Genomic DNA, 16,327 nt, shown 5'->3' on the forward strand with positions numbered 1-16,327 from the left:
TGTGCTACCAAAAGTATGGTGGTACCAAGTGAAGCATTTTCAGGAATTGAGGCTTCACTCCTACTTTAGAGGCACAAGTTTTATTGAAACTCAAATCTCCATGGATTAAGTTTTTTGACTAATTTTGTGATGCCACTACAACTTGATCAGCCAGCAACACCAGTATCAAGATGCCAAGGTTAGACACAAAACATGAGGAAAGATCTTTCTGACATAGGGAAGTTTTAGATGAAGCCTGTTCTTCAAGTTTCCCTTCATCCTGCTAAAATCATTTCCACTTTACTTTGGTTCAGTTTTAGTTTTGACAGGATGTTCTGTCATCCAGATGCTACTTTCACCCAGGAAATAAGGGTGATGCTACTGTTCTTAGTAGAAAATCATGAGACATTCTATTGTGTATTGTCAATAAGGCCAAATTATCCTACAACCAATCCTAAAATCTTTACACAGATGCTGAATAATATCAAGGCAACTGACTAAGCTTTGTAGTATTACACAGGTAAGGGCTTTGGAGGTGAAGGAACACTCACATACTAGTATTCCAGGATGGATGCAAAATAAAGGATCCAAGTTAAGAGCAGTTTTGTTACTTCTACACACCTTATAGGCAGGACAGGAAAACTTTATTGACTGTATAAGATGCTTCATGTGCACATTACTATCCAAGTCCCCCCCCCAAAAAGATGCTCCAAATTATTGGCTGAATAATAGCATTTCTAGATCAGGCAGACTGCAATTAAAATCCCACCTCAAAATGGATTTTCTTAAGACGTAGGGAGAGGCATACAAGAGTAAAAGACAACACAAGAGGAAGCATAAAGACAACATTGGAAAAAGGGCTTAACTGAGCTGTAAAAAATAAAAAAACTAACAAGAAGAAAAAAATTTCAAGACAAATGAGCACTATAAATATTCAGCTGTACTGTACATGATCTGAAATATAAGGATAAACAACTTGTATTTTATGTAACAGCAGACATTGTTTGTGGAAAGACTCAAAAAAGGGGAGCAAGTTGGTTTGATCACAAAGAAAAGATGATAGCTTTCCAGTCTGGTTTGCTCACTATCACATGATTTTTGCTATATACAAAAGTATAGCTCTACCTGTCCACTCTCCTCACTGTGGCAAGTCATTCATAGCATCTGACAAACTAGGTGGCTGCCTATGAAAGCATATATATTTCTGAACTAGTTGGTCTCTAAGATGTCACCATGCCCTCTGCCTGACTTCAGACTAACAAGGCTAACTATCTCTCTCTATAGATCAGGGGTCGGTAACCCCTGGCACACTGTGTTGAGTGTGGCACACAAGGCCATTTTGCTTGGCACGCCATGGCCAGCCCCGGCTCCGGGTAGCTGCTGCCAGCGACGGAGTCTGGGCTGCTCCCGGCAGGGCTTGCAGCATCCCAGCTGCCTGCTGGGAGCAGCCCGGGATCCTGGCTGGCAGTAGCTCCCCAGAGCTGGGTCCGGCTGCAGCCGGGAGGCTCCAAACATCTGTGCTGGGCTCTGGCATCAGCTGTGCACCAGTGCGTGAAGGCGCGCCTCAGAGCGGGCAGTGGGGGAGGGGCCTGAGGCAGTGCAGCCCAGGTCTCTCCCCCGCTCCTGGAACAGAGGTGATGAGCCCAGCACAGCTGTTTGAACTCTGCCTGCTGCTTGCTGCAGCTGCCCAGAGCCCCGGCTGGCTACAAAGAGCTGTGCCGGGCTCATCACCTCCATGCCAGAAGCAAGGAAGAGACCGGGGCTGTGCTGCCTCAGGCCCCTCCCCCACTGCCCGCTCTGAAGCATGCCTGCATGTGCCGGTGCAGAGCTGATGTTTAAGCCTGGTGCAGCTGTTTGGAGCCTCCTGGCTGCAGCCGGCCCAAGCTCTGGGGAGTTGCTGCCAGTCGGGATCCTGGGCTGCTCCCAGCAGGTAGCTGGGACGCTGCAAGTCCTGCTGGGAGCAGCCCGGGCTCCAGCAGCTACCCAGAGCCGGGGTAGCTGCTGGCAGCCACAGAGCCTGGGCTGTGGGGCAGGGGCAGTAGGGCTGGGGGCACAAGCAGGGCATCCTGCCATGTACCCCTTGCCCTCATTTTGTTTTTCTGTCATGCCAGCACTCCGGTACCTTCCGAGGTAGGCATTGTCGTGTTTTTCAGCACTCCGGCCAAAAAACGTTGCCTACCCTCGCTATAGATGGTATGAGAGAAGTTAGCAACCAATGGCCTGTAGGCTGCATCTGGTCAATGGAACCATTTAATGTGGAACCTACAGACATAAAGCTTTGATAGTGAAGGGGGTTCTGGTGGTGGTCACTCTCCCCATGCTGCTGCAGAGAAACAGCAGCAGCAGCAAGGTCCTAGCACCCACCCACATCTGACCCAAGCTAGGTTATTCTGGCTCGAAACCTGAAAAGGTTACCAACCATTAGCAGAAGAGACTTAGTAGATCTCAGTAAAACACGTGATAATATTTAACATGGTGAACATTTTCTACCATGTAGACTGCTGTTATTTGTTACGTGGTCTGACTTTAAAAAACAAACAAACAAACTGTAGTTAAATAAATGGCTACAAGATTAAATCTTACATTTAACCACGTGGAGAAAATACTGCACAGCATGCTGGTACAAGTGGAATGCTTCCTCATAGTTTCCTGCTTTGTCTTCTTGTGCCGCCTTGCTAGCAAGGTCTATTGCTTTCTGTAAAACAAAGTGACGTGATTAAAATGACATTATTATGCAAGTGTACTCCAGGATCAGAGTGAGAATTTAAGCCACTGTTCCAAATGACTACTGATGCGTGGTCATTCCAGTATGAACATCTGTCATGTAAAAGAATGCAAGGCGCATGATCACATATTAATTTTGGCCTGTGACATGCACAGACCTGAGTATAGCATTCACATTTTAACAATTTGGAGATTATCGTATGTAAATTTATTTTCCCAGAAGCCGAAGTTAGTAAGTCTCTTCACAAAATGGAACTATTTAAGGACATGTTGAACTAAGTATAGATGAATATATGCAGCACCCATTGGTCCCATTCAAAGACTATCTGTACTCATTTTTACTTAAATGAAAAACAAATTATCCAAAATGGCATGGGAAGAATAATTACTAGTAGAAATATTAAGCTTGTGAAACAACAAAAGCTACACAGTTTTACTGAAGACTGACTGAAACGATTGTGCACGGACCTGAATAAATTCTTCCAGTACCATGTGAAAAAAAAAGTGTTAAAGGAAAAAAACCCCAAGCAGCAGGCAACAGGTGGACAAGGCAGGTCAGAATGTTTATATTTTAACTACATCATATAACTAAGTCTAAATACATTTTTGTAATAATTACACTAGATCAGGGGTGATCAACCCCCAGCCCATGGGCCAAATCTAGTCCCTGCTGTTGTGTCATTCAACCTGCGGGGAGCCCATAGGTTATGGCCCTGCTTGCTAGATAGCGCAGTGACTCATCCCAGTGGGTGGAAATAGTATGGGGCCCCCAGAGCCTGATGCTCTCCTTGCCTGGCCCCCCCTACCCTATGCCTGTGCATGTCCCCTCCTTCTCACATAAGTAGCTCTTCCTAATTCCCCCTGTTCAGCCTCTTCAGGCTTGACAGGACTGAAATGGTCCCTTAAGGCCTACAAGGCCTAGTTGCTTTGACATTAGTGGGGTAGAGTGCATTCACAGAGCTACCATACGCCATAGGCTATGTTGTTAAGAAACCTGCTTTACAGAGAAAAGGGTCTGATGCAGCTTGTTTTTCTGCAAGAGTTTGATTATAAAAATGCTTGTTATGAATAAAAGCATTTGTTATGGTGCACTCTGCCCATATCTGGAGCAGATGGCTACTGGTACCAAGAATAGGAGAAAAACAACAATAAAGTGAAGACATAACTCAAGTTGTTGATGAAAAACACTAAACTGGCTTAATTGGTAGCTACATGACTAAAGGACAACAAATATTACCCCCTTTTTCCTTCCACCATTCTCTCTCCTTCCCTTTCCCTCACACTAATGATGCCTGAGAACTGAAAACATCTGATCTCTCTTCAAGGAACCTTGACCGCTCTGGGACACCTGGACAGTTCTTAAGTCATGCATTATTAGGACAGTAATATGCAATTACTTGTTTGCTAATATTGTATCTATATGCATGCTTGGACCTAATACTTTATAGTACTCAATAACACTGATTTATTAAAGAGTTAACTGGGTCCTCATTTGGAGAGAATAAACAGGTCCTTGCTTGGAGAAAACTGAAGTATACTTTAAAGCAATATTGATTCTGCTGTTTGCTCTCTATTCATTTGGGAGAAGAATCACATACCCCCTGGTTCTTAGGGCAACACCCCCTTTCCCATGACAAGGCTCCCAGCCATGCTGACTGTAGGAAAAAACTTTATCCTGGACTTGAGTAAATTCAGTAAGTACCTTTGACAATTTGAGGCTTAATTCATGATCCTGTAATAAGCTCCTTTAAGCAGCTATTTATGTTGTATCTATATAGCACAATGTACTGCTGTGCATAGATACCTAAGCGTCAAACAGCAGGTGCTTCAACTTAAGGGCATGATTCTGCAATGGGCGCCATAAGGTGCCTGCATGGCAAAGGTAGGTAGTGCTTCATAGCTGTACCATGGCATTCTGCACAGACTACTATAACCTGCTTCTTAGGAGGGCTAATTAATCTGGGCAAAGTTCTGCACTAACGTGGCTTCTCTGCTTCCTGTACACAAGCTCTCTCTTGTATCTCTACATGGCACTTTTTTGTGCTGTGTAGATATGCAAAAGGTAAAAGTACAATTCCCTTGTCTCTGCATTCTTAGGGTATTCCACAGGTGTTAGCTTTTCTCCACTTTAAAAAGCAAAACTAAAAGTTTATTTTAAACCAGGTTTGTCAAAGCCATTTCGCCCCACAGGCCAGATGAGTAACCTAGGGCCACTCCCTGGACTGGATTGTGCCCATAGAACCCCTCTCCCCCAACCCACATGCTGGATCCAGTGTACGCAGCACCCATTCCAGAAGGTGCAGTATGTTCCACATATGTTGCCTATGCAGCGTCAATTGTGGCACCCAATCCAGCCAGTCTGGGACAAGCGCAGTGCAAGGCGTGGGTCCCAGATTGGCTGGAACAGACATCACTGAGGGGTAAACTGAGACACAGGGGCCATACCAGGGGCCAAGGGCTCACCAGGTCAGGCAGTAGTCCTTTGACACCCATTTTTAAAGAATATTACATCTCTGTAGATAAGCTATTACAAACAAGGAAATGAAAAAGCAGAAGCAGTTAATGCTACCAGAATTGCTCTCCATGTGCATGTTACAAGGCATCTTGACATACTGTTGTTTTCTCTCCCACAGTACAGTAAAATGCTTCCAGTAAGATGCGCAATGAATGGTGGGATTCCTTTATCTCACTTGCTAATTATTTTTATAATAAAATAAAAAATGGAGGAGTGCATTTCTATGGATACATATACAGCAGAACACTGAACTAAATGAACTATTTGACTTCCATGTATTTATGAAAACACAGGGAGCATGAGTAGCTTTGCATGATGCAACTGTTCCCTCTGCATGCTCCAGGCACAAATAGGATAAAACTGTTGCAACTTTACCTTTATTTAACAGTACAGTGTTTCAGTTCCTTTGTATTCTTACAAGAGTATGTAGAGGTAAGAGACAGTGCAACAAGAGACTGTGTAAGTCCTTCTCACCTTGAATTGGTAAACGGGAAAAAGTTGCATTGAACAGAGAACGTGGAATTAAAAGTGTGGTAGTTTGGCATAAACAGTATGGGAAGACAGGCTGTCCTTTGCACATGAAGGAAGTTTAGGATCTTGAGTACCTTTAACATTAGTGAAATGGTGATCACACAAATAGGCACAAATAATTTTAATCACACAAACAATCCCACTGAGATCAGTGTCATAATCTGCATATCAACCTCCACTCACCCCACAATGACACTACTTGAACAGTTTACAGACTATGGGGGTCCTAAAACAGCAAATCTGCACAACCTTTACAGGCCTCATTACTATAAAGAAGTACATGTTTTACTGCAAGTACTAAAACTGATTCCATTTACATTAACTGGATGACTCACCAGAGGTAAAATGAGCTAGGTGCATAAATCCTTTCAGGTTCAATACCTTATTTTCTTTTAATGTAACTCGATGGAACACAATTAACATAAAATATATTCTTGCAGGGTACCAGAAATAACCTTGTTAAAAATCTTGCCAACTCTTTCCAGCTTTTTTAAATATATAAATTCCTGGCATTAAAAATAAGAAAAAAGGAAAAACCTTTTATGAATGAAAAAAATAATCAGCAATGTTTGCATACAGCAACAAAAAGTTCACACCACCTGATCAATCAGATACTAAGTATGAAGGATGGTGAGGGCAGACAAGAGGTATCCGATTACAACAAGCTATTCTGTTAATTTATAATCTAATATATATATAGAACTATTTTATTTGCACGTATGTGGCAATAGCACCTAGATGCCAAGCAGATCTGGGTTCTGTTGTACAAGATGTTGTACAAATATTGTAAAAGTTAGTATTGCCTTTACTGTATTTCTGTAACTGCAACTATGTAAAACAGAACTGATAGAACAAAGTGCTTCTCTGAAGTAAATTGCTGTTATTACTGGAATTTAATGCAGTGCCTTCAAATTTAGAAGAAATTTAGCATCCACTGCAAAAATGAATATGGAACCCATGCCATCCTCAAGCATCTTATACCTTAATAACTTAAAACATCTTCTCTGATTAGGCTATCAAAAACATGCTTAGTGCATGAAAGAAATATAGCTTTGCATTGTTTGTGTGCACAACCACACTTTTGGGGCTTTTTTTTCCTCCTTTCACCTCCACATTTTCTTCAACTCTGAAAGAATGGGCGCTTTTCAAAGGCAAAAAAAATTGCTCCTTGTAAACCTCCTCCCATTTAAAGACCGTTTTGCTGGTAGTCTATCACAACTGCAGACTGGTAACACTTTCAGTCACAAAAACAACCTTATTGACTGTTTACAGACTCACTACTGCTCTAGGTTTCAGAGTCTTGGTATCTCAACAGATTCTTCTATAAAACAAGCCAGGGGAAGCAGGGACTGAATTCCTAGTACAAAAGGTAAGCAGGAAAAGGCCATCATACATCAGTGTTGCATAAAATGGCAGGGTTTTTTCCCCCCAGGGCTATTTAAGAGCTGCAATTATACTGGAAAGGGAGCCAAGGTCAAGGGAGGGAATACCTTGAGTGGTTTTCACATTTTCAACCAAATATTTTTTCTCTTATTTGTACAAACAAGTATAAAAACATCCACTTATTTTAGGACAATACACTAGTTTAGGACAATACACTCCATCCACACTTGTCCTACACCCAATTTTTCACATGCAGGCAAGTTACATACTAGCAATATGTTTGTACTGATCAGTTTCAACTACAGCATGGCTTTTCTTTTAACGCTCCTTGTGCATGCAACTGGAAATAGGCTCTCTCCGAGATGCCACAAACAAAACAAAGCTGGTACACAGCAGTAACTAGCAGAGATGAAAAAGTATTGAGACAAACTCTTTCATTGTTTGGTTTGTTTTGACTTTAGGGCTTGGGAACAAAAACATCACTTAATCTACCTGAAACCAAAAAAAAAATTTTTTTTAAAGAAAGACTGCAGCCATGAAGGGAAAAGTGAGTCTGTGTCCCATGAAAAACAAAGAATTAATCTTTGTAGTGTACATGCACAGAAAACCAGCTGTTAAAACTTATCCCCAACAAGTGAGAAGTTGTCAGGAGCAATAAGCCAATACAGAATTGAAAGAATACACATGACTGGCCGTTTCTGAAGCCCATTTAATACAGCCCGGAACCAGAAAAACTTACGCACTCCTTTCACAGATTTTTTAATTTATATATATAAAAAAATTCCAAAATGCGTGCATTTCAGGTCAAATTAGCCAAAAGCCACGTGGCCCTGCTACTAGCAGGTATCTTCCACCCTGGACATTTCAGTCTGGGGCTTCAGATACTTCCAAATCCATTGACAGGCATCTTATGTGCAGGCCCAAACCCAGAGGCTTGGGGCTCGGATACCCCCGAGTTTTGCTTGCCCTCAGCAGAGCAGTCCCTAGAGTATGGTGAATCAGGGCATCCCCCCTAGGTCTCACACATTGGGAGGGCCCTGCAGAGCTGGGCAGAGCGGCTATGGCCCCTCCTGTGGGGCCTGCCTGGGGCTGGCAGCTCAGCCCTGCGCTGCAGAAGAAGCATGGAGACCCCCCCCTCCCCCCCCCTTCCTTTGCAGGGCTACCATGGCTCTGTGCAGTGTTAAGGGGGCCCTGTACAGGCTGATCTGCCCTGGGCCCTGCACGCCTCTAGGGTTGGTTCTGGCCCTTAGCCAATGGCTGGAGAAGCAAGCTAGGGATGAGTCCCCCATTTTCATAAAGTTGGTCTGCAGCTGAGATCCTTGCCCTGGAAGCCGACCAGTGGGAAGCTACCCATGAGGCTCTCATAGGGAGCCCTACCTGTACTTCACCCTCCACTACACGTGCCATGTTAAATCCATTTTAGCTTGGGTATCAGACCAGTGCAGCGACTACACTCGATCTTACAGATGCAAACAAAAACCTCACATACATCTCCCAGATTGCTAGAAGCTCTTGCCCATCACTCTAACAACTCCATTAGACAGCTGAGCCTATCCCAGTGCAGTGAGACCCCCCCTCCCCCATCTGTACCACAACTGCTATTTTGGTGACACTGGGCCAGTGCCTCTCAACCTTTCTGGCACTCGAGGCCCTCCCCCATCAGACTCAAAGCCCCACTCCCCGGGCTCCAGGCACTCCTCCCAAGCTTGGGTGAACTGAATGACACTCAACTTCAAAAAACTCATGTATTTCTATGCCTGGCTCCTTGCAGAGGAGGCTAGCAGCCAGAAGGGGCAGGCAACCGGCAGGAACAAGCTTAAGCCTGCTCAGCTAAGCCGCTCGTCACCTCGCCTCACAACATCCTTCCAAAAACATTTTTTTTTAAATGGAGAAGCGATCCCCCTGCCTCCTGCCAGCAGCGCCCCCCCGGCGCTCACGCCGCCCCCTCCCGAAGCTGAGTCCTCTCTGACCCACTCGGCTTCCGAAGTACCCCCCGCTCGGATACTCTCAGCTCCACCCCCCGCCCCTGACGTCAGGCCTCGTGCGGCCCCCGGGGCTCGCGCGCCACAAGAAGCCGCGCGCACGGGGCCGTGACGTGAATCGACCCAGCGGCACCAACGAATCCCCTCCCCTTCTCTCCCCCGGCCGGCCCGGCTCCGCTGCCCTCCCCCCCGGGGTGCGAGGCCAGGCCCGGCCCGGCCGTACCTGTAGGTTGGAGTTTGTGCCGGCCATGGCGGCGCCGCGGTAGGCGCGAGCGGTGGGGAGGGTGCGGGTGCCGGTGGGGGAGGGGCCGCCACGCGCCCCCCCGCTGTATTAGCTGCCAGCCCGGATCGCCGCACTACTTCCGCATCCAGGATCGCCAGCGACTTCCGCTTCCGCCCGGCGCTCGCGTGACTGAGCGCGACTGACGTCACACAGCCTCGCCCTAGGGAGGGGGTAGAGTGGCGCGTTCCAGGGTGGCGCATGCACACCAGTGCCCCCAGCGTAGAACATGGCCGGCTGAGGACCGCCAGGCAGGTGCTAGGGCGTGAGGCTGCCCAGGTGGCAGCCTCGGGCCTTTCTGGCATAAAGATACTGAACTTGCTTGTGGTTGTTTCGAGCTCATGATCTGCGCCCCAAGAGAAAGAGGTTGTGTACAATCCTGAACTCTGCAAACTGGCGCCTTGGAAAGCAAAGTTTTCTGGTATCTAATGGAGGAACTATGGCTATTAATGCCTTCTTCAGGGCAGGGCCAGATTAATGTATAGGCAAACTAGGCATGTGTCCAGGGTCTTGGGCTGTGTGGGGCCCCAGTCCTTCCCTCGGCAGCAGCAGCACAACTGGCCCTGTCCACCTCCCTTCCCTTCTTTTCCCCTCCCTTCCACTGACCTTGCAGCAACGGGGGCTCCAAGCCCCACACCCCACAGGGAGCAGAGCTGGGGTGGGGATGGGGATCTTGACCAGCCCAGGACCCGCAAGTTTGTATGTCTAAGGCCCACTGAAGGGTTAATCCAGCCCAGCCTCAGGGAGCTGCAGTCTGGGAACCACGTGGTCGGAACCAACTCTTTCAATGGAGGTGAAGAAAGCACTGAGGGACTACAATTCTCAGGCTGAGTTTTATGGTGCTCGGGAAAAACTCCTTTAGCTCTGACCTGTGTCAGAACCAAGTGCGATCTACAGATGCCCCATTCTTCTTTTTCAATGATTTGAGTTAATACTGATTTCAAGTGATGAGTGCTAATCCTCTGGAACAAAGTTCTCTTTTTATGTTATCAGTGAGTGTGTTACACTGGTGAACAGGGACTTTCTTCTTTTAATTTCTTGGCCTGGTCCTATCTGTCTCTAGCATAATCTGATCTGTGTGCATGTCCCTCGCCCCACATGCACAAAAACAGCTCTTGGGTAATTGTGTTTCATGTATGAGTTGCCAAATGAGCAGTCACCCCAGCAACAGTAATGACACTAAGATAACATGTTACCTCCTGCAGAGTAATAAGGATGTGACTAAGCATGTGTCAGGATATAAACCAGTTTTATGAAAACATCAGATATACTTCAGATTTACACACTCCTACTAAACTAGGGTCATTTTTCTTCCTCATTTTTCTATACTTCCTTTCATTACCATCACAATAAATATTTCAGGAACAGTTCAACTGATTCATAAATCCCCTCCTACAATCTTCCAGGGGTAAGAAAAACCCAAACATAAATTGGTAGTGAGACAAGATTCTTCCAGTAAATGTGATATCTTTTATTAGACTTATTAAGTAGTTGGCAAAATTGTTCTTTGCAAGCTTTCGAGTACAAATACCCTTCTTCAGGAATAAGGAGAGCCTGCTGTTATTTTGTGTTCTGGAAGGAATAGAAGCCAATATGCAAAATGTAGCTTGAATAGTTTTTTTAAAGTTTGACAAGGAACAAATATCTAATTTTACAAAAAAGCAAACATACTTTGTTTTCAAACACTGTCCTAATTGTTCTAATGTATTTGAATCTAAGACAAGGGTTTTTCTCCATTCATCTTGGGGAACCCTCCCCTTCATCTTAGATTCAAGTACAACCCTGGCAAGTAGTTGGGGCCAGGGTGGTTCATGTGGCAGGTAGGGGGGTGCATGGAGCAGGGGGGAAGGGGCACACAGTGCAGGGGTAGCACAGAGGAAAGGAAGGCAAAAGGAGAGTGAGAGATGGGACATGCAGAGTGAGAGGAGCACAGTAAAAAGACAAGGGAGAAGAGGCATGGAGAAAGGGACTTATGGAGTGTGGAGAAAGTGCAGGGGGAAGGGGAGCACACAACAAGGGTAGCATAGGGGAGGGGTGTGGGGAAGGGGTGCACGGAGCAGGGGGAGCATGGGGAAGTGGCACACGGGGCAAGGGGAGCATAGAGAAAGGAATGCACAGAGCAGAGGAAACATAGGGAAAGGGCACACAGATTAGTTGGGGGAGTTGCTGCAGCTCTGGCCCTGACCTAACTCTGGTTGGAGACTGGATCTGGAGTCACTGCTACTGCCTGGCCTGCCTGGGTGCTTTGTGCCCCCAGCAGAGACAAGTCTAGAGCAGCTACAAAGGTAACTTGGGGGAGGGAGCAGTGGTGGGGGCAGGTACCAGAATGCCTGAGGGAGAAGTGACAGTGGGCAGAAGACCGGGGGGCGGGGGTGGAGAGGAAGGACAAGGAGTATAGGGCAAGCTGTCTGGTCCCCAGCTGCTGCTTTCCCTGTGATAATGGTGGTGGGAATGAAAACGACCCTCCAATAACTAGATTCTAGACATAGAAAACTGAAGCAAATTTATAATTATCCATATCTAAACTCTAATAATTAGGGGAGTCGTCTTAAATTCAAAGTTGTATTGGATTCAGGTAAATTTAATGGCCACCTTTGTGATATCAAGGCCCACAACCACTTGGCTTGCTAATTTTTTTATGGAGTGCCTTAAGCATACAGGGAACTTTATAAGAATGAAAGAAAACACGGTTTCCTGACCCAAGAATAGTATCTAATGTAGATAAATGATAAAATATCAAGCACAAGAATGGGGAAAGACTGAAAGAGAAGACAGCAGTGAAAGGCTAAGTTAGAGGTGGGTTTTAAAGAGGTATTTGAAAGAAAAGAAAAGGTCTTTTTTCCAAGCTAGCGAAGTAGCACAGATAATAATAAAAAGACAGAAGGATTTCCATTTATTTCTTATTTGTCTGTCTAGAGTGAGACACTGATCAAGTCGCTTTGCCCTCTCTTTTCTAACACAAAAGCTGTTAGCTGTTTCATTTGGAGAATCCACAAGTATGTGAGTAATAATCTTTCTAGTCATATTAAACTTGCAATTCTGGAAAGATAATTGGCTTTTGTACATATGAACCACAATGCAACCATCAGGAACAATGGTTTCAGAAGGGCCAATTCCAGAAGTCCTTGCTTAGTTATTGTTAATACAAAATTCCCATTGAATACATGGGTAGTTTTGCCTAAATGGAGGGTATGTTTGCACCACAGAATGCAGACTTTTTTGTAGAATAAATTAGTCCTCACTGAGCTCTTTTTTTGGCATGGCTAGACTATTTTCAATACCTGAGTGTCGCAGGGCACGTCAGTGCCTGGCTCCTAAGGAGTGAAAACTGCCAGGGAGAGAGCCCTGGCCGAACATAAGGGGGACAGCTGCAGGTTGCTGGGGCAACTAATGGGAGTCAGCTGGCCAGAAGGGGGCAGGGCCTGGCCCTTATAAAAGCCCAGGGCTGAGGCCAGGCTGGCAGTTCTCTGCCAGCAGCCAGAGAGGCAGAAGCTCCTGGGGGAGAGATGCGAGAAGCAACCGCAGGTACTGCTTGAGAGTCAGCTCCAAGATGTTGGAGCAGTATGGTTGTAGCCAGGCGGCTTATAGTTATGTTTCAGCCTAAGGGCTTGTGCTTTGTTTTGTTCGTTGAACCGGTTTGGGTGAGGCTATTAGGGGTTGGAGGAGGCCTCATAGGGGGCTCACGATAAAGTGAGGACCCCGGCGCCAGTGAGGGCGCAACCTACTTATAGGGACCTGCAGCAGAGTGCGGGGACCCCGGTGCCCAGGAGGGCGCAGCATACGGGGTGTATAGACCCAGCCCTAGGGAGGGGCATTTCTGAAGCCCCCAGTGTGGGTGGGGCGAGCTCCCAGGACAGGGGCCATTTTGTAAGCCCAAGCGGGGCACAGCCAGACGCCAGTGAGGGTGCAGTTTATAGGGGCATAGACCCCGGCCCCAGAGAGGGGCGATTGAGCCCAAGTGTGGGCATAGGGAGCCCCAAAAAGGGGGCAGCATAGTGAGTCCCCGAAAGGGGGTAGAAGAGAGATGACAGCAATTACATCTGCGAGGCTTGGGCTGCGGTATTAGGGGAGGTTGGAGCCGCAGAGCGCCCCCCCCCCCCCCGGCATCGGGGCATTATAATGGGCAGCCTCCCGCTAATTAACTAATTAACATCAAGACGTGGCAGGCGATAAGGCGGGCGGTTGCCGCAGGAACAGGTGAGCGGTCCACAACTTGGCTCGGAAGCGATGCCTGTTACACTGAGCTACCTCATTTAAACTCTGCTGTGCACTGCATGGTGCAGTGTAGCTATTTCCTGAGTAATGATTTCAGGATATGACCCATCAGTTCTAGGTAGACTAGCATATCTCAAATTACGTATCAAGAAAAGAGTGCTAGTTTGGTCTGGGATGGGATGCAAGTACAGTGTTTTGTAATTAAAGAGCTGGTCATCATTCAAGTTCATCTGTTACCACACTAAGTATATTCACAGAATGTTAATACCTAAAATTAATTCTGTTTTCTATTTTGGTAACTTATTAGTTCTACTATAATATGCTGTCTCACTGGCCTCATTGTGGTAGGCATTATGCAAATACATTGTTAAGGCAACTGTCACCAGGTAATGATGTTATGTAGAATATTCCAAGTACTTTGTGTATGAATAAATCATAAATGTTCCGCGTTGTTCGCTCTTTGTGGGAGAGTGGTCCTCAAACAAAGAACTATGCATACAACAGAGCATGGTTTCTGATTAAAACCTACCCTTGAAGCAGAACCACATTTAAGACACCAGTCACACTGGGCACCAGGCGTTAGAGTTGGGGTGAGACTCTTCAAAGAAGGCCCCTGCATGTTCTTTGATCAGTTTGGTTCCTGGGTTGGTATATATGTGCAATTAAAACAAGTTGCACTTAGTTGCAGGGTTGTCCAGCTGACAGCTTATGGGCTGCATCTGGCTTGCAAAAAGTTAACATGTGGCCCTTGGGCTCCTGCCTGGTTGCTGCTGACCCCATTGCTCAAGTCAGCAGCTGGGCTGTCTGGGGCAGAACAGCACAACGGGATGCCTGGTGAGCTTGCTTGTCTGAGTGACAGCACCTTTGGGGAGCTCATGTTGCTTGCACAGCAGCGGCAGGGTTGAGGGGTGAAATCACCTTTGTGGTGGTGGCAGCATGGGGTGGGGAGGCTGAAGGGGGATCACACTTCTTATGTGGCAGCAGTGGGGGGAGGGGGATGAATTGCCTCTGTGGTGGTGGCAGTGGGGAGATCATGCCACTTGTGCAGCGGTGGGGCATGCATGTGGTGATAGCCCTGGGAAGTCCATGTAGCCCTTGCTGAATGCAGACCATGTGGTGCGTGGTCTGGAGCCCACCACCTATGCAGTGCACAGTCCTTGGTGATTCTGCAGGGGGACAGCCCTAACTTAGGCTAGGATCAGACATTACACATAAACCAGTTTAAGTGATCAGAAACTGGTTTAAACTTGTAACAGAGCAGATGTTCAGTGCACATAAACCAATCTGAAAATGGCTGAAACTATTTTGAGAGAAACCTGGTTGAATGTAGCATCAGACTTAACTGATTTGGGTCAAACTGGTTTATGCACTGTCTGTCCCAGACCCCTTGCTGGTTTAAAATAAACCAGACTCCCCCAACAACCTGGCATGCTCTCTGGGCTGGGCAGGGCTCTCTGCTCCAAAGCAAAGCGGGCCCCTCCCCTCTGCTCCCTGGCTGGAGCTCTGCAGAGACTTGCAGACACAGAGCATCTGCCTGGCGTCTCCCTGCTAAACAGGGATTATTCCCCCTGCCCCTCTGCCTTATGCAGACACCTCAGCATTAGCTAGCAGACCGCATGCTGGCTACAGTCTGTGCTGTGGCAGATAGGACAAAGGCAGACAGGGTTTTTGGAGCTAATCAGCAGGTAGCTTAATGTCTGCCCTTGGAAGAGCTGTTTTAAGAAGAGCTCCATTAGCTAATGGAGAGAGGTTTTGTTTTCTTAATGGATTGATAAACACTGAGTTAGGGGTGCTAAACATTCCCTGATGCACAGCTGGGATGGGGTGGGGGGGGAGGAGGGGGGGCAGGGATCAGAGCCTCCTGCAGAGGCCTGGCCATGCCCCCCTCAGCTCAGCTCTGTGGAAGCAAAGGAGGGTTGCTCTAGTGCAACCAATTTGCCCACATCATACTGGGAGTTGCTATCAAAACTGGGAATTGAACCTAGGTTGCCCTAACTCCAATATAGCACCTTAATCATAAAATCTTCCTTCCTTCCTCCCTTTAATGTAAGTCATAGCCCTTTGGGCAAGGATCACATGGGCCTCGGTTATGGCATTAGACAAAACCCAAGCCCAAACAATGTTGACTTGCCTCTCTGACAGCATCAAGGACCATTCTCTGAAGGGACTGTTAAAGCATTAATAGGACCATTTTCACAGGCACAGTTTGAACATGGAGTTATATGATACATGACAAAGGCAAGAAGCTCCCAGATGACTGTAAGCTTCAAGTTAGGGCTTGAGAAGCTCTTAGGGATTAACTAGTAGTCAGGTTACTTATCGTGATGGTGTGCTGTTGTCCTGTTGTAAGCTGTTGGATAGACTAGAGGCCCTGTGCCCCTGACATTTGTCTTGCTAAGTCAGCAAAATCTTGACTCAGTAAGGCATCAGTTTTTAGCAGGCCTCTTTCCCGATTTCCCCATCCTTCTTAGTTTAATGAGGTTTCAGCTTTTAATCAAGTTCTCCCCTTTCCTTTCCCTTTCTGGAAGGTTACCAAGCTTGGTTGAGTTGCTAGGGAATTTCAAAGCCCTTACAGATCACACCTAGAAGATAAGTCAAGTGACATCTATCAGGAAGATACAGAGGTTTGAATGGAGGTTCAACAATAAGGGGACAACTAATTAGTACCCATACCAGTACAGCTGTATGGGTATCTGTGTAGTAAGAGGTGACGGGTTT

The 16,327-nt window shown here is 46.5% G+C and overlaps 2 protein-coding genes across 2 annotated transcripts in view; one reads left to right on the forward strand and one right to left on the reverse strand.

The window, feature by feature from the left end:
• VPS4B (vacuolar protein sorting 4 homolog B) overlaps positions 1-9,501 on the reverse strand; it is a 46,014-nt gene extending 36,513 nt beyond the window's left edge. Inside the window, exons 1-2 of the mRNA XM_019490334.2 lie at positions 9,338-9,501; positions 2,563-2,674 (exon numbers count right to left, since the gene is read on the reverse strand). Of these exons, the coding sequence (XP_019345879.2) occupies positions 2,563-2,674; positions 9,338-9,364 (139 nt within the window). The 5' untranslated portion in view covers positions 9,365-9,501. The remainder of the gene's footprint in view (positions 1-2,562; positions 2,675-9,337) is intronic.
• A 3,293-nt stretch (positions 9,502-12,794) lies between these two features.
• The window catches only part of SERPINB5 (serpin family B member 5), a 37,320-nt gene continuing 33,787 nt past the window's right edge, over positions 12,795-16,327 (forward strand). The window contains exon 1 of the mRNA XM_059724383.1: positions 12,795-12,919. The gene's annotated coding sequence lies outside the window, so the exon portion shown is untranslated. The remainder of the gene's footprint in view (positions 12,920-16,327) is intronic.

This window comes from Alligator mississippiensis, chromosome 3 (genome assembly GCF_030867095.1).
Source record: "Alligator mississippiensis isolate rAllMis1 chromosome 3, rAllMis1, whole genome shotgun sequence".
Taxonomy (NCBI): Eukaryota; Metazoa; Chordata; order Crocodylia; family Alligatoridae; genus Alligator; species Alligator mississippiensis.